The 22,581-nt window shown below is 39.7% G+C and overlaps 1 protein-coding gene across 1 annotated transcript in view; it reads right to left on the bottom strand.

Moving 5' to 3' along the window:
* Positions 1-22,581, bottom strand: part of TMEM132C (transmembrane protein 132C) — a 153,400-nt gene that overhangs the window by 18,955 nt on the left and 111,864 nt on the right. The window contains exon 4 of the mRNA XM_026058830.1: positions 9,941-10,084. Coding sequence (XP_025914615.1) covers positions 9,941-10,084 — 144 coding nt within the window. The remainder of the gene's footprint in view (positions 1-9,940; positions 10,085-22,581) is intronic.

Below are 22,581 nucleotides of genomic sequence, written 5' to 3'. Positions count from 1 at the left end.
CAAATGTTACATAAATGCTTACATATTTATGAAAGCACTCCTATGAACAAAAAGCTTTTTCCAGTAGATTTTAAAGGAATCTCAATTTCAATGAAAAAAATTTACAGGATAATTAGTAAAGAACAGTGATGTTCAGCACTTTTCAAATATATGACTCTCCTAGCATTTTAGCTCAGTATCATCACTCTTACATAACAGAAGGGCAATTGAAGCACATGAAGGTTAAGCTTTGCGAACAAATTCACTTGTTCCATTAAGAAATACAGAGCACCAGAATGATTTATCTGCTGAATATACTGCTTTACATAATATCATATAGAGTATATTAGACAGTGATAACCTTTCCACAACATTTTTGGACATTCCTTTAGAATTTTGTAATATCCCTGCTATAGAATTTCATAATATTCTTTCAAAAAATCATCTGTAGAAAGGATATTATTCTCTATTAAATTCTAGAAGTTTTGAGAGAAACTAGCTCCAGCTCTCTAGCCTTAATTCTAATTAAAGACTATGGTTTTGCACATAAAGGAAGTCCTATGCTACATGCACACTAGGTGACAGCAACTGCTTCATAAGAAGGATTTGAATACCTGGCTGCATAATTCTGAATAATCAATAAGCTACTACTGGAAAATGGAAGCTGTCTCAAGGCCTATGCTATTTATTTTTTCATGTAAAACTGCTTAAGTTTGGTAAGAGCTAAAACTTCAGACTTGAGCTGTTCCATGATCTCTGAAATGATATTTACAGACTTTGTGACACCGCTAGAGCAGCTTTCAAAAAGGAAGCATCCATTACAGGAGCAGCTCATTGCTAGTGTGACTTGACTTGCCAGAGCCACCTACTGTTCCCACCAACTTCAGCTGGAGCTGTGCGCCATGACTCGGAAAGTAAGCCAAAAACTTCCCGCACAGGCAGAGCAGTAAAGGCAAATACAATAACGAAGGCTTAACACCGATCACTGTCAACTTAATAAATGAAAGGCTTGATTTTTCATGTTACAGGCAAGAATAATGCTGAGAGTTGTTTTTACCTAGGACCCACTGAAAGAAAAAGAATTAACTTGTTTCTGGAAATAGTTGCATGGAATAATTACTCCCATTCTGGAAACAGTGATGAGGGAGCAGGGTAGGTATTATACTTTAATAACTGATTTAAGCCTCTTACATTCTGCCATTCTTAGAATTTCTGCAGTTTTCAATGGATAAAAAGGCTTGTGCTTTAATGTTGCTTTGTGCTTGTAAGCAGCTGCCACGATCCAAATACGGCTTCAATCCCTGTGATCAGTCCTCAGGCAAAATTCCCAGCAACCTGCACTAAATAACACAGGGATCAAGCCCTGAGGGCTGAAGAAGAGGAGAGCTCTGTAAAGTCAGGGCTGTAGTTTGGGAAGCAATTTGGAATCGCTCTGTTTAGAAGGGTCTGCATTTTCAGTATTAGCAGCCAGATTAGCAAAACTAACTAGAAAGCCCCAAAGATAGAGAGCCTTTCTTAGGGAAAAGGCTGCACATTATCTAATCTCATTACAAAGATTTTGCTGGCAGCTTTGCAGAGCAGAAGCTGTACATTTAACTAACTGACTATCATTCACCTCGACAGAACTGAGAGAGTAAAAGGGGCACAAAATGCCTGCTGAGACTGGAAGGCATCTATTTGCTCCCAAATGACCAGCTTTTGAAGCTGAACTGCAGCTCCACTGAGCCACAGGAGCTCTCTGCAGCTAGCATTATCACATAAAACCAAATCTGTCTTGTTTTGTGCACTCTCGAGTCAAGTAACTTCTGAAAACAGGGAAGAGCAGAGAGTTTGGCTCCTACTCACTAGGGACATGCTAGACTATATATACATGCTATACATACAGCATGAGTCCAAATAGCTTGCATGACAAAGCAGGAGCACAGGATGAATGTAGTGACTTTTAATCTCTTTAAACTACACACTTTGGAGAGCAGTTGCTCATTTGTAAACATCACATTGCTTGCTGTTTTCTAACTTAATATGCATCTACAATATAGAAATTCCCAAAGTGTGAATTTTAGCTATCAGGAAAAAAGGAAAAGAAGGGTACCATTGTTTCTTCTGACTCTCTATTGCTCTCAAAAAGTTTGGAGGAAACTGCTACTAATCCTCCCATCAAGCCTACAGCTATCACAAGACTAATGTTATTTCTCCCATTTCCCTTCTTGGTCTTCATCGTGCAGCTTTGAAGTTGATTTTGAAGCACTTTCGGTGGAACTTCAGGCATTGTTATTGCCACTCTGCTTTGATTTTTCATTTGTGATGTACAGGTTCTCCATACTGACATTACTAACACAGCTGGAGAGCTGAATGGAGGCATGAGATGACAGGGAAAGTAGTCTGCAAGGATATGGCTTAAATGTTTCTAAAGTTGCCCTTGAAATTTTTGTGTATTATGTGACGGCAAGGTATTTACACCTTTCATTGCTGAATTTAAGTATCTCAGCCCATGTCAATTTTGAGTTTCAAATTCCACAGAGGCTGACTGCTGGGGAGTAGTGTTATATATACATTCATGATAGAACTTCCTCTGTGAAAGCTCCACACGTTGCTGGCCTGTATGTCGTACTTGCATCTGACAGAAGTGTGCAGTAAAACTTCATTTTTCTAGAGCTTTCCTGAAGTTTTTCTGCTCTGCTGATGTATATTGATCCCAGTAAACCACAGGACTATGAAAAGTATGAGGGATGGACTTTCTATTTGTAATTCTGTTCAGAATACAACATATCATATTAGATTTACCAGAAGAAAAGTCAAAAAAGTAACAGGGCTTCAGACCAATAAAGCAGTGGAATTTCCATGCTCTCACTGTTCTGTTGCATTTCTAAGGCTTCTCATTTTGACACAGGTCACAGGAATATAAAGTATTAGAAGAGAAAAGAGGAACTATCAGATAAAAAAGGTTCTGGGTTTGCACTCAAGAAGAGATATGGCTTCCGCTTTTGAGGGTTTTCAAGGCTATATTAGGACACGGTGAGTCAGAATGTATTTACAGTTCATCAGCTACCGCACTCGGACTGCAGGGAAGTCGTTTGGGGTAGACCCTCCGGGGAGGTCTGTGCCGTGCAGCGGAGCACGGGACAGGGACCCCCTGCTTGTCCTGAGCCTGCCTGTGTGTCCCCACAGCTCCGGGCGGACACCGGGCTCCGGGCCCCCAGGCAGCGGGGCTCTGTTGGCTCCGACCCAGCTCTCTGCTCCTGCTCCTGGAGCGAGCAGAGGACTTGCACACCTGCGAAGGAACACACAGATCCCTCACAAGCAACAGCCCAACTTTTCTACACTCCTGCCAGAAAGCTAGACAATTATTTTATTTTTTTAAATGAGAGCACTGGTACAATTTAGACTGTGCTCTGGGACGAAGTACCTGAAAGAGGGATCCACCCTGCATGAGGAGCTGCCTGCATATTACCRCGGAGGAGGACAGGCAGTAGCTGCTGTTGTTTAGATTGACCCCTTCACACTTCCACTGAGCCCTGTAGGACTCTTGTAAAACCATAAAAGAGAGATTCACAAGCACTACATTAAAGTGACTGCACAGAATGCGGCCGATCTATTATTAGCCCGCATTAGATTCCTGGAACCCCATCCAGGGTAACCTTCCACCTCTCCCTTTGCTTTACAGGACTGAGTTAGGAATGAGACTTGTTTTAAGCAGAAGTTTATCCACTTGTTTTTCAGCATGTTCATGTCTACAACAGTTGCACCTAGCTAACAAACTCCAAATAGAATTTTATTTGACCTAAGTAAGAAATGAGCCATAAATCAATTGTGTTATATTCACTGTACAAACTTTTTATTGGAAGTTAGTGTTCTTCCTGGATCGAAATTGCTGGTAGGAACAACCAGTCCTTTCCAGTCACTCCCTTGTTTTTATTTTCTCCTATAACCTGCACTAAAAACATAATGTGATGCCCTAAATCCTCTGAGGCTTGAAGGCTTTGTAATAAAGCCCCATACAAAGAAGATATGTGTATACTAAGATGAGGAAATGCAATGCCTGTTTGGATGCTTACGCTGCCGGACGCAGCAGGAGTCAGAAGGTCTGAGGGAAAACTGTAATGTGCTCATGATGTGCCAGGGTTTCTAACAGGATGAAATCTTCCAAAACTCTGCTTCCCCTTGAAATCACCATTTGCATGTCCCCATCTCACCATTCCCTGGGTCCCGGTTTTGCTCTCTCTTGACTGCAGGTCTGGAAAGTTCGAAGGGATCCCGGAGCAGCCAAGCCCGTGCAGCAGGCACGGGGACTGGAGTAGACTGGGCAGCAGAAGCTGGTGCTGCAGCAGGACATTATCCCCAGTCAGTCCATCAGCTGTGTGGAGAAGCTGATCCCCATTCAGGTCAGTACATGTGCAGAGTGTGGGAACTAACCATATCAGCCTTGTTTACGTGTGTATAACTGTGCTTTTCTAGGTAAGGCTACCACAAATAAAGGACTGAATGTTTTCCCTGASCTCTGGCGGCAGAAGCCTGCTTTTGAATTGGAAGGTCCTGGCATCCAGGCTCTGCATTTCAGAGAGCAAGCGATCTTGCTGCCTCAGTGCATGGCCACTGATTCAAGTCAGAGTAAATAACTTTCTAGTTGTTGCCTAAACAATATTATGAAAGGCCATCTGTAAATACATACTCTTACTTTTGTTAAGAGTTTTTGCTTTGGAATAACCATGGTACTATGACGAGACCTTAAGGAGCCTCAGGGACTGTTCCCATACCATTAAAATTTCAGGGGAGCTTTGCTGATGGCTTTAATGAGTGCGAGACTTTAATGAGTGCAGGACTGAGGCTTAAGAGATCGATTCTTTATTAGCTGCCTGCAGCTCAGCCACTCAGCTTGGAACTGCATTCAACCTACTGGCAGAAAAATGCATAACTCAACTTTTATTAAAAATGCCTATGGATGCTGTTAACTAGATGTTCTTCTGCATATCAAAGGGAAAACAGCATTTCTGTATCTAGTTTTAAAATAGATATAAGTTTTGCAAATACTTGAAAGCAAGGCAGAGCACTGAAAGTTCTTTGTAGTTAAATAAACAACTGAAGAGGTTGAAGTATAGCTAATTGCTTAAGATTAGGAATATTAAGACAATAGCCAGGTATCTTCTAAATAACAGCTGACGGCTGTTTTTCATTAGCAAATAGTGTCTTGTGATATAGCTCCAGCTATAAAATTTTGAAAATAAGCTATTAAAATTAGTAAACAACTATTTATTGATCTCTTAGGAAAATGTCCATCTGTCAGCTTCTTTACTGGCAAACTGAGACTTTCCTGCATCGTGTGTTATATAGCATCCAGACTGGCTTTTAATCTGAATAGATTCACAAATGAACAGCTGACTTTTCAACATAAGTTTGTGTCTATCTAGCGAGAATGAATTTCATTTTATAAACTGTTTTCATCACAAATGGCAAAATCTCTGAAACTTTTATGAATCCTAATTATTTCATGTGAGTAGGTTCACTGAAGTCAGCAGTATTCACAGAAAAGTTATTCATGTGGGTAAAAACTACTGGATTGAGCCTTCAAAAAAGAACTGTAACCTTGACAGGTGCCTATAATTCCCATCACTATTGCTTTGAAAGCTTTGACACCAACAGTGTTTCCAATACTTGTCACTATTAAGCTAGAGTTCAACCATAAAAATCCCTAGCCAGATTTTCAGCCCCCAGCAGTTCAGTGTTGCTTTGATCTGGGATATTATTTCAACTTACTGTGATAAGAGAGGGACAGCCGTGACACTCTGCTCTGGTTCTGAGCTCAAATCAGAAATTCTTAAAATTTTTCCAGTGGCCTTTACCTGTGGTTATGGCGCTCTCTGCTCACTGGTCCCAAYGAAAACAAGAGCCCACATTCATTAACGACTACTGAGGGTCATCTTTAAGGTTACATCTCTGTTTCTGTTCTTAGTGATGACCATAGCAGCTACATGCATGGATTAGTATTATTTGAATCCATATTTTGATCTGAAAACATCTCCACGCCATTAATGCCATTTAAAAATGGAAAGAAACTAGTAAATAAGGTCTTCAGAATATGGTTCAGGATGACTACATTGAGATTATTACCCATTTTTTAAATTTACCAATTATAAATAATATAAATAAATATGAGAATAAAATACCATGTATATAGCATCCCTTCATGTAGCAATGGCATAAAAACTAGTCCAGGAATGACAAAATGCAAACCCAAAATGCTTACAGTAGCTTCTGAAATACACATAGACAGAAGATTTTCGAACTCAGATTATTTCCATGGCAAAACTATCTACAACTTTGTAGGCATCACCAAGAGTCTGCAATCTGGAAATGTCACTAGGTATTACCAGTCTCCTGAAACTCTGCTCCTTTCCAGAACATCAAACTGCAGCTGTTTTAGCAGCCCAATGACCTGGCAACCTGGAGCCGCGTTCGCTCTTGAACAAACTGCACCAAAGCAGCTACAATCCACTTGAATTTCCAGGAAATGGGAAGGTGTCTAGCTAAGGAACTACAATTACTATTAATGGATCCAGATATATGGATCCTATTGGTAAATTCTAGCTTAGCACAGTCGAATTTGGCTGTTACTTGATTTTTACTGCCATAATAAATTTTTTGTCCACTTTTAAAAGGTTGGATCATTGTGTGAAGGTCTAGAGCATTCAAAGACTTTTAAAGTTCATGAAATCAACTGTAAATTTGGAAGTAAAGGAGTAGAATGCTGTTAGGAGCTGAAACAGAGTTATTAAAAAAAGTAAAAGGAACTGTAGTCAGCAGATTAAGCCAGGACACAGACTCCGTGCTGAGCTGCCTAGAGACCATGCTTCTTAACCCTGGGGAAGCTATTACCTTTAGTTACCTTTTAGAAACTGTTACTTGCAGATATATCTATGTTCAGATGTCCACTGGGCTCTGCTACTGAGAAATATGTAATTGAAGCCAAACTGAAGGTACTGCAAAAATTAATAGAAATAGGCTTTTATCTGGTGGCCATTCAAACAGAAGGGCAGAAACGTTACCTCTGGGCTCTTTACATGAACCACACAAATGGACACTTACTTATCTGATGACTAAATATTACAGACTAAGTCCTAATAGGCACCAAACAGCTCCAGCTCCCAGTGTAATTCTGTACGTTTGCTAGAATCTAAAGTTATCAGAAATTCCACATAACTGAAATTGAACAAAAATATCTGTGTGAACCTCTAGAAGGTGAAATGTCTAAGTAGTAAACAGCTCTTATCAATATCTCCTTATTTTTCTTAGTTTGTGGTTTAAATTCATTAATCAGCTTTCATACCAGTAAATACGTACTGATGCTGCTATAACTTGCTGTGCTTGGGAGCATGAACTGAAACACATGAAGACATTCCTTCTTAAAGATACCATGATTTTCTACCAACAGATATTATTTATAACTGGGCATTTTTAAACACAAATGTTACTCCCAACAAAGCCTCTAAAACAACATTTTAGAGAGGAAGAAGATATATCCAATGAATTTAACATAAATCTTGATGGGGACTTTCAAAACAAATTAAGGATGAAATGCCTTTGTGCTTAGATTTGAAACTTTGAGTGCTTTCTAAAACCAGAATCAAAATGAACATTTCAACTTGACGTGAACCACTAACTTAATCTCCCTGTGTTAAGAAATTTCCTGGGAACTGGAATATTCTAGGTGAAAAAAGCTCTTTTTCCTTTATGATCAAAAGATAAAAAATTTTTGCTCAAAGCATTTCATTGAACTCTATTTTTTAACTAACAAATGGCATGATTTATAGCAGTTAGCACTCATGTGTCACAGATGCGTTCCTCTTGGGATTCTGCATATATTTCTAAAGGTACAGAAGATAGTCTCTCTATTCATCTGAGTAATTTCAAAACATTTCTGAAGAGAAAGAAATTACACCTGAAAAATTTCTCTAGTCGATTCCAAAAAACATTGTGTGTTAGCCTCCAGTTATTTGCTTCACTTTAACTTTAGAGTGGCTACATAGGGAAGCTTCTAGAAGCCACTTAAAAATGTTCAGCTAGTGCAAAGAGACTCCATTTTAAGAAAAACCCTTTTAGTGGAGATAAATTATTTCGGTAGAAAATCAGAGAAGAGTACAGCAGGGTCCCAAGTGCTAATCAAAGGACACAGCACTTCAAGGAAACCTTCCTTCCAAACAAATAGCTGGAGAGCTGCAAGAGTTCAAGATGTACTGCAATTACTGCAAGAAGAACACTCCTGTTCTTGTGAGATTTGGCAATTTCTTTTCTTCTTGATCAATATGCTTCAAAACTATGAAACCCAGAAGATGTTTTTTTGCGAAGGAATTTTTATTTGGGAAATCATTGTGCTGTCATCTTCTATGCATCATGCGGTGATGTAGAACAAACACCCACCAGATTTATTTTGTTCTCCCGACATGAGTCCTTCTCTGAGTGGAAGACTTGGAAGTTCAGTGGTCATTTTCACAGTTGGGAAGAACAAATCCCTTTGGGGCTGGAATTATTTGGTGAAATTCTGTAAGCTGTTTAAGGAAGAAGGCTTGTCTTGGTGATCACAGCAGTCCTTCCTGAATTTAGTTTTTTTTTAATTTGTAAATGCCATCTTGTATTTTTTCTTCCTCAGGAACACTTCCAATGTCATTTCCAATAAGACTACAATTTGGATGAATCCCAAGTCAAATTCTAGCTATTATTTTTTAGTTAGGTGGGTACCTTATAGGAAAAAAGGTTAACAGGAATTCTTTGGAAAAAGCTCTGTGAAGCATCTGATAAATGGGAGCTCCTCAAGCTTCAGCAGACTGGAGAGATTTGTTTGGCTTTGGAGGGTCCACTAGAAGGAGAAAACCATCTCTGCATCTCTGTAATGGCTTCATTAGTTCAAAGAATGACTATTTTTCCCACCTGCTTGGCTGCTGGTATAATAAATGCTTCTACATAAATTGTACAACAGTGCAGTAAGCTGCTGGATGCTGCAGGTTTACACAAATTTTATTGCTTTCCATGAACCTACAGACCAAACTCACTGCAATACATAATGCAGTGGTAGTGCTATTTGTACACTATCCATCTGAGAGAGCCGATAGCCTATTAAAAACACCTGAAGAATATAATCACAAAGCCCAGTGCGCTATGCGCTGTACAGTCACATAATATAATAAAAACCCTGTTCCAAAGAGCTTTTATCCTTGGACCAAGGATAAAATCACCCTTGCTCAAAGACCATGTGCTATGACAGCCCTATCTGGAAAGCCGCAGTGGGCTTCCCATGGAGCACTGTCTTTGTACCAACTCACTGCACAACTGGGATTTCCCTTCAGGGCTGTGACTACATATTCACAGCAGAAATAGCTGTGTTGCCTTAAGACCCTACCACCCCACTGGTGTTTGTTACCGCGCAACATTAAGCTGCTGGTGTTAAAGTGGTGGATCAGGTCATGTGAGTGCTTTCCAGCCCCTTCTGTGCAGAATCAACTTGCTAGTTTGAAACAGCCCTCAGCAGAATGTGAAGTCGAGCCAGGTGACTTTGCACTGCAGTTGCTGGGGAAGGCTTGTACAGTCCGTCCCACTGATTCAGCTGCGGAGGTGATAATCACAGCTGGAAAGGTGATGAGAAACATCTGGAGAGGCAGTATTAACTAGCTGCAGCAGAGCTGGTTTTGGAGTGAATGACTAACTGCACACAGGACTTGAGGTGACATTATCAAGATCTTTTAAAGCAAGGACACAGATAAAAATTAAACACTAAAATTCTACTGAAACTCAGTGTGGTGACTGTACCGATGCACTTAACTCTCTCTTTGTCTTTAAATACCTCCTCCTTACACTGCTAAAACCAAAGAATGATCAATTTGCAGGACTAAATTTACTGGTCAATCCCGGACTATTATCCTGTTGTGTAAGCAAGGCGTGACATTTCAGAAGCCAACACACGGCATGAACTTACCTTGATGACATCTTCATCAGAGGATTTGCATTCAACTGACTCCGAGATGTCTGTCACAGCACTGTTCTCCTCCATGGAGACCACTTTGATGGGCACGGCAACGGTTCTTCCTGTGAGAATTGCCGTGTTCAGAATTTCCGTGTCCTGCAAACAGAGCAAAGCACAGCACTGCTAAGGGACTGCCAAAGAGATTTCCAAAACACAAGCTCCAGCTCTTCAACTGCGCTTACACTCAAGACAAACACGTTATTTCTCAGTGGCTCATCATCCAACCTTACCTGCAGTCAGGCTCAACTTGGTAAAATGTAGCAAACTCCCACCCCTATGTTTGCTAAATAACCACCATCAGCTGCATTGTACACTATCAAACAGAGAGCAAAATGAGGGCAGCTTAGTTCGATCCAGGCAGGAACACATCACAGGTCACCTCTACTTTTTAAGTATGTGCTGCTTTTCCCAACATTTACCTTCCAAAACATGAGTTCAGAATTTTTATTAAACTGGATCTGACTGGCAATGTTTGGAATAGGATGCAAAAGTCTGCAAGAAAAAATATTACCCTTTGAATTGAAGCCCATTGCAAAGATGGGGCCTCTCTGTGAACTTTTCATCTGGAACTGTTTCAATATGATTTAATTTCCTTTGATATGGCCAATGAAGAAATGTAAGGAATCCAGAAAGAGTGACACTATTAACTGTAGAGAAATAACAAGGAAATCTGGAGTTTGAACTTGGGTCATGGCATACAAAAGCCTTTCAAAGCACCATCAGCTAAGCTAGCTCTTCTAACAACTGGAATTGTTTCATCATCACTGTATTCCCAAGATTCCCGTGCAGAAACAACTTCAAGGTTTTCTCCAACTTTTCAACTTTCAGCTCTATAAAGTGAATAAAATATTCAGCAAAATCCTCAGCACCAAAGTTGAGAGGACTGCAGCTATTGATGTCAGCAGCAGCAAAACGGAGCACTGATTCAATAGACATTGTTTTCGATTCAAGTTTAGTGAGTCTGATATCTGGGTCAGATTTTCTTTTCATCTTGCAACTTGTTATTTCTCAGGTTCTCCTCCATCTCTCATAAGAAACCCCAACAAACTTTAAAAAAACTGTTAAGAAAAGTGATGTTGACTGTTCTGGGAAAGTAAGAATCCTACATAATTCCTACAGCATTTATGTAAACCTTGCTACCTATCACAGCAAATCAGAGGCAAATTTATAAATAACAATTTTTAGGTGTCTAAGGCCATTCTTAGGAACTCATTGTTCAAAGGTGGAGACTCTCCACCCCATACAGGTTCTGCCAGGTGCCTGGCATTTTTTAACAGCAGAGTATTGTAGGGAACTACATGGCTCTTGGCACTTAACTTTTGTGAACCAAACTTGAAAATTTTGTTCCAAAGTATTTATTTCCTTGTACTGTTTTTTTCCAAAAGGCCAGAAACAGGCACAAAGGAGCAGATCATGACTAACAATTCAATAATAAACACAACCACTCTTCTGTCTGCAGATTTCCAAAGCAACAAACATTGAACAACCCAGATAGGCTCACAAATAGGCAGGTTCAGCACATTTTTCACTGCCTATTTGGCTATTGGAAGTGCTGTGTGTCCTTGGAAACGAATCTTTTGCCTCAATCCCTTAATGCCTTTACTTATTTTTTGTGACTCAGAGTGTTAAACAGTGCAAACTAAGGACTCCAGGCTGAAGGAGCAGAAAGAGAGTTTGTGGAAATGACAGGGCATCTTTTCAGGCTATCTCAGCTCTGCTTTGAAATAATTCCACTCTGATCCAGTTTGTCTTTAGCTACTGAAATGAATTACTGATAGAGAAATCTAATTTAAAAGGACAGGTTCAGAGGAAGAGAAATCCCATAAACAGAAACGCGTTTCAGATAGAAAACATACTGTGTGGCTTGGAGATTTATCCTTGTGTGCATTTAATGGTAATTTATGATGTTTCAGACACATAAGAAAATCATATACACACAGAACGAACAAAACCCACCCCATTTCCAAGAGTAGATGAAAATGAAGAGATGTGACTATGCAGTGAGGTGAAACGTAAGTGCCAGGAGCAACAGAACAAATTCATCATCTGAGTGTACCTTGCAACAAAACGCCTGCAAGTCACTAGATCTTCCTCCAGCTCAGTTTTGCTCTGGCCTGCAATGTTGAGTAACCAGTGGCCCCAGCATACAGTCAAATAATAACACAAACAGGATGGTAGGTAAGTGAGAAGCCCAGCAGACAAGACCACAAGGCACTCTGATGGGCAGGAGAAATGCTGTGCTCCTAAGACTGCCCAGTCCTGTGCACCACCAGGAAAAGACCGGCTTTTTCTAATTTGGTGTTATGCTGGGTGATGGGGAGAATGGCAGCAGTATCACACTAACTCATGTTTGCTGCATCGCCAAGCAGGGCTGCCGCTAAGCTCTGAGCCTACACCATGGCACTGCAAGCACTCCAGAGGACAGGATAAGAATCCAGTATTGGAAACATGGTCTGAAAAAGCAGGATGCAATTAAGGTTAAAAGCAAGGTGCTACATTATTGTAGCAAGAACTAATTCTATAAATACAGGATGGAGAAGATCTAATGAGAGAAGCTGCTCTCAGAAAAGCATTTGGGGGTTACAGTGGATCACAAGCTGAGCATAAGTTAGCAATTTCATGCTGCTGTGGTTTAAAAACAAATCAAAACAAAGGATCCTCCTGAAGTAAGATGTATAAAGAGTATCATCTGTAAGGTATGTGAGGTACTCTTTCTACTCTGCTCAGCACTAGCAAGGCCTCAGCTAAAGGACTATGTCCAATTTTGAGCATTACACTTCAAGAAAGACATGGATCAACTGAAGAGGAATAGAAAAGAGCAATGAAAATAATCTGAAGTCTCGAAAATATGATCTGTGAGGAATGACTGAAAGAATTGGGATAGTTTAGCCTAGGAAAGATTAAGTGGAAAGATGCTCACTGTCTCCAGATACATAAAAATCTACTGAAAAGGAGGAAGAATAAACTGTTTTCCATATTCATGTACAGGGCCTGAAGGAACAGGCTTAAACTTCAACAACAAAGATTTAAGTTTGACATTAAGACAATCTCTATTATAAAAATAATGATAGAGAAGTGCTGGAATAGGTTGTCTGGGACAGAACAAAATGCACAGTTTATCATAAGAGATTTTTTAAGTACTTTATATACATCTTTCAGAAATAACACAAGTTCTTTGAGTCAGGCAGCAGATGAAAGGGAGCAGAGGACCTCTTGTGGTTCCTTCCACCCCTATATTTTATGATTCTGAAATTTTCCAAACGGACGATAACGCAATATATATCTTGTATCCTAAACAATTCTATTTGCTTCACTCATCCCAAATAATATGATCCTTCTTCACTGGACAAAAGAAAATGATCTATACCTTTAAAATGAAGAAGCTGAACAAGCAACTGTGACTGATAATCCTGCTTTGTGCACTATTACAGTACAGAATTGATGTACCAATCGTTAAGTAATAACCTGTCACTTCTGTTTCTCTCTTTCCAATAGGTCATTATTGGGGAATCTGAATTCTAAGTGGGTTTCATATAAAGCTACAATTATAAAGGTTAAAAAACCCATTGAAATTCCCCAAAACCTTTCTGGAGAGAAGGTACAGCAAATTTRACTACTGGCACATTATCAGCAATTAGAAACCTCAATCTTCTGCCCTTTGCTAATGGTTTCATTAAAGGAAGCACTGTGCATTTGAATGGATTTATTTTGATTAATTACTTCAGGTCAGCATCTGCACAAAAAAACTGTAAAAGGCATAGTTTGTCATGATAAAGGCTACTGAAGTTTTACATATAGTTTTACAGTACCAACTACAGCAATTTCACATTCATGATGTGCACAGAGGAAATGGAAATATATTGGACACATTATCTAACGAGTCCATAGCTGGTACCATTACAATCATTAGCGATCCTCAGCATTAGGAAGCAGTTGGTAGCTACCTTGCTTTGAGCAGAGATGGAAACCTTCATATTTCACCTCCACTGAACTCAGTTACAACTTATTGGTATTACACAAATTAAGAAACACTAAAGTATAAGCTATTAATATATTACACACTATGGCAAAGGCAATTTTCAAAATCTGCCACTTCCCTTACTTGGTCTGTAAATGCCCTGTGCTATTCAGCTGCGATATTTAAACAGGCAAGACCAAGGAATTCAGTCTTACTTCTTTTGTCTCTGGTTAGGACTAAAATAGAAAAAAGTGCATCCTATATCCCTGTATACTGAATGGCTTTACGGCACAACTTTTGCCTCTTCTACGTTTCCTTTATATTGCTGTGATAGAATCAAAGGCCTCAATGTGACAGAGAATCAGCCCACTGTCTGCGCCCATACACAAGCTGTTAGGCAGAAAACTGTAAATAATATATGAAAGGATCCATGGTCCAAGACTCCTCAAAAGCTGAACTGGAACTTCATAAAAGTAAAAGGAGCTTAAGTAGAACTCTTATGTGTGTCCGCTCTGCAATATTGAGCACTCTGAACAAGCACCAAAGACAAGAGGGCTCTCATTCACCACCCGGGACCGGCGTTTCCCTTACATTCGGCCATTGCTTCTAGCACCCTCGATTATCCATTGATAAACAGAAATTGCAGTTGAATCTTTAAGAATACATCAAGTAATATAAAGAAAACAATTGTTCTCACATCAGGCAACTGCAGGGAATACGATAGCTGGTATAGGTGGTGATTTTTATGTTCTGTTTTTAAATGCAATACACTATCCTGTTTACAAGCTAATTTGGGAGTGTACAAGCAAGATTACTAAGAAACCTTTTGAGAAGCTAAGAACTCATTTAAAATGTAGGCACTTTTCAAAATTACAGTAACTTGGCCATTTCCACTTTCCTTAATTTTTAAAATCCCCAAGAACTAATCTACTTTCTGTGCAGGCAGCAACTAAAGTTTTAAAATCAAATTTATTTTGTGTGGCAAAAGACTGAAAGCATCTGATAGCAATGTTTGGACTTGTTCCCAATAAATTAAAAAATGGGGAAAGCAGTTTAAAGTAAATTGAGAGAACAGAAAGAGGATGAGTTATAAGTAGGCATCAATATCCAAGCCGGAAAGAAGTTTCTGTAAGTGTATTACAAACTTTTAAAAAACAAGGGTTGTCATTTCCAAAGTCAAAGTGGGGAGCTACTTATGTAATTCCCACTGATTTGGAAGGGAGATGTGAGCCGTGAACTTCTTTGGGAGGCCCACGCTGTCTTTGCAGTATGACAACAGAAACACAAGGTCTGACTCTGACACTGCAGAGACAAAGTCAGTCGTCTTGCATGAAGAACTGCCTGTCAACTCTTGACTAGGATCATTCTTTCCTGTTACCAGGGCATCGCTTTAATGAATACAGCATATGGAGGAAACCATTACCATTTGTACATATTTAATTAACAAACAGTAGTATTAGGGAGCATTTTCTTTCTTGTTCCTGTATGGGTTATAGGAAGACTCTAATGGCTAGACTTAAGGCTCTCACTGAAGGAGACAGTCAGACACAAACCATTTAGTTGTGTGCATAAGAAATGACTTTAAAAAGTGACTGAAAAGTTTTAACTTCCACCTCGTTCCCCTAAACAGAAAACAGTAAATGTCTTCACCCAACATAGCATTTTCATTACCCACTAACAAAACACCTATCCTTTCCCAGCTCAGATAATTTCTTGTACCCTTGCCCAGCTCAAGTCAGCACTTCTTTTGCTTGATGGAAGTCCCACCCTTTTACAAAGGACCTGAACCGTCAGACTCGTCATCAAGGGCACAGACTGTCCCTCCTCCGCACCAACCTTCAGTACATTTCAGTGACCTCAGAAATGAAGCCAGAGGTCAGAACAATGTAATACCTAATACAGATACAGAAAACCTTCTGTGCTGGCACCTTATGCAGCAAGCACGGTATGAACCCTCCATGGTGTGAGCAACTTCTGTCACTTATCCATCTTCCCCAGATACACAAAGAAAGTAGGGGGTCTCAGCATCTTCCCTACCTCTTTATAGCTAAGCACTCGATTACTTGTGACTCAAGAGCAACCAGTCAGGACAAAGGGGATACTTGCATTCATTTATCTGCATTCTTGATTTGAAAAAACATTTGATCAAGAATCCCACAGGCAAGAACGGGTTAAATTATGTGTCATCATTTCGAATTCCTCTGTATATGCCAATACCAAGTTACGACAGTCACAAATCTTCATATCACATTTATATAAAAGGAAAAGAATTAATTGGCATTACAAAGAAAAATGATGAGACCAGAAGCAGGCTTTGACACTAACATTACATCACATTGAGAGCTGAGTTCAGTGAAACCAGTTGCAAGTATCACCACTACGGCAGAAAGTCGCAAGCTTTGCTGCTTGGAAGCAGGTGAAATTTGGACTGTAAACTAAGCCTGACTAATGATTGAGAGTACCATAAACTTTTGGTCATACTCTGGTCTTGGTTACTTCAGAGTTAATTTGGATAAAGGCCACTACAAATAATGTTGATATAAACACTTTTTCCACACTCATTGTGCTATGTCACAGAAAATTCAGCAGAGTATTCAAAAAAACTCAGCTCTTTTTTAGAGATGGAAAATAACATCCATAAAGCTGATGTGTTCTAGCCAGAGCTGAGAAGATGCATGGGCTCACATTTGGTCAGCTACGTATTCCTTGAAGTTAGGTAACATTATGGTTAACTCTGCAAGAATATCACAATTTATTCCATCGCTGTTTCAGCCAGGGAACTTCCACTGATGTCAGTGGGAGTTCTGTGCAAAGAGCAAGAATACAGAATATGAGCCTTAGTTGCTAAAATTTAGCTGAAGAGCAAACCTTATGTTCATCCAACCTCTCAATTGTAAGAAGGCAAGCATTCAACCATGACTAATTTAGGAACTAATTCAACATTAAATTGCGGCAGAATGAGGAAGCAAAGTGACAGCTGTTTAATTAAACTCTAAATCCGATTAGATGGTGTTATCAAGAGAAATCCATGGGAGCCTGAGGTCATGAGAATGGACCTGTTTAGAGGCTGCAAATTCTGCAAGCGGAATCACACCGAAGGATGTTAATCATAGCTTAGCATTAAGATTTCTTCCTCATACAAACACACTACCTCATGAGTAACAAACCTGTGTTGTAGATCTGAAGGAGCGACACAGAAAAGCCACTTACGTTTCAATTTACAAGGAAAGTTTCTTGAAAGAGTTTGTGGGAAAGAGGCAGTTGGACACCGTCTACCTTAAAACCAGAAACATAATTGCCCTATGGAAAAAGGACAGGAGCAGCAAGCCCTTGCGTGGCAGTGACAGCACTTGAATTGGTGGGGACAATGGCAGCATAGGAGACCTCCAGGAGCCGGACTGCGCTTCCAACCACTGTTCAGCCCAGCACCCCGATGAACAGTGACACCTTGGCAACAGTTACGAGAGACGAAGATGGAGATGTGGGAGATATAACGTAAACTCCACATACGCCAGTTGCAATCGCCATAAATATTCCACCGCTGAGCGCTAAGTTATGCAGCACGAGTTTCCAGGGTGCCYGAGCTAGAGCGACGCGCAGCATCCTGCTGCACTGCAGACAATTGTTATGCTGATTTGTGAGGCTGGCTGACATGATGGTTGCAGATTTGGGTTATTAATACTACTAAGATTACAGCTGATTAACAAACTGACATTGTTAGGCAGCAGATTCTGTTTATCCACATAATCCCGCGATTAAAAATAAATTATACATTGAGCTTTCAGCCAGCTGGGTTCTCTGACACTCCACATTCACAGACATTATGCATGAGAAAAGAAAGGAGCTGATGTTCAGTTTTTAAATTCTCAGCACACACTTCAGAATAACAGGAAGGTTTCCAAGGACCAAAGAGTTTGCATCGTGACCGAGGGCCTCCCTGAGGCAAAGCCACCCCAATGCAGAGAGTGGGGGAAGGCAGCTTTTGTGTGTGGGATTTGGGTTGCCTCTTTCCTTTCACTTGATTCCAGTGCTACATGCCCACCACATGTAAATCCCGCTCTGCTTCATTTGTCAGTTTATAAAAATGAGGGCTTTTGCTTCATTAGTAACATCACATTGCAAAAGAAATGGGGTAATGCTGTTCATCATTAAAACCAAAAAGGTAACCTGCTTACTTAATACCATCCCTCAGTATTGAAACGCGGATCCAGATGGAGCCCAGCTTACTCCATGATTCTTAGACACACAGTGCCAAGGAAAATGGAAAGTAATGAGCAACTTAATACTGGTGGAAAAATCAGGCCATTCAAAATCCACATAAGAAACAGATTTATTCAATAAGAGATGCCATTCCTGCAGTCTGTTTCTGATCAGGATAGCAGAACAAAAGGTCTCAAAGTTTCTTCTGGATGCTAAATTCTTTTTGACACACGACAGCCCTGTAAGGTATCTTCTCTTCATTAAATCTTTGTTAAGGGGCCAGCACTGTACATGGCACAAAAATTAAGGATAATACCTGCCCCGAAGAACAAAGAAACCAGAAGACAAACACAGATAAAACCCTAGCCACAGGAAGACCCAAAGGAGGACGTTCGCATTGCTCTGTCCCCTGCATACACAGTATTTGTCTGATGAGCTTGATGAATGTGATGCATGTGGGTCTCTAGGGGTCTTAAAGAGAAGGTAAATGGAGGAGGAGTGGAAACAGGGACACAGGGAAGGGATTCAGACCCATGTTTCTCATCTCCCAGAAGAGCGGCATCAGCATGTAGGTAAAGCCCATCACTGCGCAGGCGAGGCTGGGCGCATTCACCCCTTCCTCTTGAGGCTGGCCCACTGCAGGGAAACCACTGCCAGATTCCTGGRGCCAGAAGGAAGGAAAGCAAAGAGGTGCCTGTGGTTATGGCGCTCAGCTGGGATGGGGAAGTCTCGCATTCAGCACAATCTTCCTGTAGTTTTCGTGAACCATGTAATTTCTGACAAAGATCTGAGTGTCTTTTCAAGATGGGAACTCAGTGTTCTGCAGCTGCAATGCTTTATTAATCAATGATCTTGTCTGTTTACAGTCTCCGTATTGAGATAAATCTTAAYTACTGGCCCCACACAATAGTAACAGACCGTTCCATTTTCTTGCCTGATTGTACAGTTTTCAAAAACCCTATCGGTGGAATTTTTGAGTCCTGATAAATTAGACTCTGCAGGCAGTAAAGGAGAACGTAGAGTATATTAGAAGATATGGATGCAGAAAGATATCCTTGGATACCTAGTCCAAGCTTTCTTTACAGTGAATCTACACTGTTAGCATCCGAACTTGCAAAAGGGAACATAGCCTATGATTATTTTGATGTACCAGATGAAGATTGTACTGCTAAATGCAATTATATCATCACTCAAAAGTAAGCATCTCCTTAAAAAAGTAAGAAGAAACTGGAGCAATTGAACAAATTACCCATGCGTTTAATTGCTGTGTTCAGTTTACAGTTAGTGACATAATTACACAGATGGAAAAAGGTTATAAAGCCATTACTAAGATCTGTATATCTGTGTGAAGGCCACATTGACTTAGGGTCACATCAGAGCCCTGACTCTATCAAGCTTATTATGGCAACAGGATCTCGCTTTTTTATTTCTTGTAATTTTGAATAAAAAAGAAAAATCTTATCTGCATAACCTGTTCCCAGGTGCGAAGTCTACAAATGATATTCTGGCTAGCAGAGACAGTTTGTTTCAGAATAAGAACAAACTCTCCAACAAAGACAGCAAGAAACTTTCTGCTTCATGAGTGAAGAAATCTTAGCAGCCACTAGAAAGGTGTAATGCCTCCGAACAAGGCATTATATGCCACTTCTTCCACTGGTGATGAGTTGACAATCAAATTCTGATTTCTTTTGTTTTGGGATTAAATATTTACTTTACTGCATTTGTCATACTCACTAAAATAATCATATACAGTTCACAATGCCAATTCAAAACTTGATTTCGGAGCAATAATATTTTACCATAGGCACTGAGATGAATCAAGGGATCTTATTTCCTCTCCCTTCTGGGATGAGGGTCCAAGGACTTCCATTAATATTTCTTCAAGTAAAGCTCCACTGATGCTACTGGTATTTATTATTTGTATAAGAGTAACCCTGTTCTGGCTCCACATGATAGCTGGGCCTCAATATGTTGAGCACTGACTATAATAAGAGACAGTTTCTACACCAAGGAGCAAATTTCAGCAACCAGATCAACTGATTCTCAGCCCAGCTTGKTGCATTACTGATTCTTGTTTGCTGAACAGATCTAGGAATGAGAAAAAGAATTCCAGCAGAGTCTGACACAGTTCAATTTTGGTTTTCTTGTTGAAAAAATGCTCAATAGATGCTTAGACGTTCTAGTTTTCTTCACATTTTATTTTCCAACAATATTTTGGGAAATATGTAGTCCCAGTGTTACATCGAAACAAAAAAAAGATCATATTACTTTTGTTTATAAATTATGGTCTCCTCAAATACCACTTGGGCTTGATGGGTCTTGATTTGATCACTTATAGCCCTTTCAGGTTTTTAATATATAAAGCTTTTGTTTTGTTTTATCTTAAAAATCTGTCTTAATCTAGCACAAAGCAAGGTGCARCTGAAAAATGTACGGTCTTTTCCCCATGGAGATTATGGATTCAATTAGATTACTGACCCCTTGGAGAACTTGTATCCTTGGAGTTTAGAAGATCCAGAGGCCCAAATTGAGGGGGAGTGAATTGCCTAATTATCAAATATTCTGGAGAGAGGCATTCCCTCCAGCAGCAACAACCATCATCCCTTCTGCAAGGAAAGAGATGTCAGACAGACCACCCCAGACTCCAGACAAGCAAGCGCACTGTCTCCAAAATGCCTTCCTTGCACCTCTGCCGTAAGAACTACTCCAGTCCTTGAATCAGGCAGAAAGTAACATGTTCAGCTCACATGACATTATACTGCACTTGTGTTAAACATTTTTCTTTAATGAATCAGGTCCACAGGAAATAACTTCAGACCTTCCCTTCCACCCGAAATTAATCTGACAAGATGATCTCATTAGATAATCTAACCCCTTAGGTGACAGGAAATGCAAATTAATAGGGACATGAAATAGAATCCACAGTACATTTGCATGCTTGATTGTGTCTTCCCTTACTGTCTTAAAAGCTGTAAATGTGCACAGTTTGTCTTTTTAAGTGTCTGTCATAATCAATGTGTATCAACAGTGACCGAGCCTCTGGCTGGAGGCCACTCTGCTTCGCAGAAGATGTGACACTAAATTCAATTAGGTAGAGCTTCCTGAAAAGACAAGTATTATACTAAAGCTGTCTCAATTTCCTGCTGACTAGAATGGCTATGTCAGGATCCAGTGACCACTGGATATTTTCAGACAGACGATATTTCCTGCTTTGTGGAGGAAGAGTCTGCAACTGAAAATGACTTCAAACAAAAAAACTCTGGAACCACTTAAAACGTAGAAAAAGGACATAAGAAGGACTGGAGAAGATGGGAAGCAGAAGCCCACATTTTGTTTTTCTACATTTAAACATAAATGAATCAAAAACCCTAATTTTTAAAAGATGCAAATGTGTAACACAGGCAACTACCCGCTCCTCTTCTTTGTCAAATTTAATTCCTCACTTTTAATATTTTGCTAAATGGACGTAGAAAATAAGAGCACTTACATAGAAAACCACATTTTCTAGAGAGAAAAATTTCTAGTTTTGCATTGAAATGTGATTACCTGAGATACTCTGACTCCAGAATTGTTGTTGGTTATTTTGAGCATAGAAAAATGCAAACATATGAAAACCATGAACTGACAGGTTATATGACTCTCTGTTTTAGGCATTGCTACTTATGGATATAAGTATATTCAAGGATACTTACAAATACACTTAGATCCCATGAATATGAGGCAATTAACTATCTTAAGTTTTTTTGAAACTCAAGTTTACATTTACACAGTGCATAAATTATATATATTCGATATGTGCATTTATCCATAATACATAGTCATAATATTTTTCTAACAGGCACTCTTAGAMGCGTAGTCACATGCTAGAAAAAGACAGCAGAGGCAAACATACCAAGAACATTAGTTTGGTGACTGTAGCTATTTACAACATTCCCAGGGAATGATAAATATTTGTTACTGATTCCAAAAGCTGTGCCAATAAAATGGCCTCAGAACCTGCAACATGTTCTGTCCTTTTTAATCATAAAAATAGCTTTTCATTTACTCAAACATCTAAGGAATAATTGTCGGGGAAAGCCTTCAGCTATGATGAACACCTCTCACGTTTTTCTCCGTTACTGAATGGATCTATTAAGTATATCACAGATGGAAACAGGAACAGTGGTACAGTCTGAATAGCAGAGAAGGGCAATAGCCACCTGGTGATCTTATAATGGAATGGTTCATGGATGCTTAAGCAGCCAGGGATGGGGCTATATAATGTCTTCTTGCTGAAATCATTTCATGGCTTACAATTCTCTTTCTGTTGCAAAAAGACTAATAAGTGAAATTTGTCAATTTAAGGGCATTTTCTAGGCTCAAGATGTGTTAGTCATTTATTCTCCTTTTTCAGGAGTCAGAGGAAGTTATTTGGAAAAGGACCTCCATTTAAAAT

This window comes from Apteryx rowi, unplaced genomic scaffold (genome assembly GCF_003343035.1).
Source record: "Apteryx rowi isolate R43461 unplaced genomic scaffold, aptRow1 scaffold_15, whole genome shotgun sequence".
NCBI lineage: Eukaryota > Metazoa > Chordata > Aves > Apterygiformes > Apterygidae > Apteryx > Apteryx rowi.
Note: the sequence above shows the minus strand (reverse complement) of the source record. Positions and strands in the feature narration are given on the sequence as shown.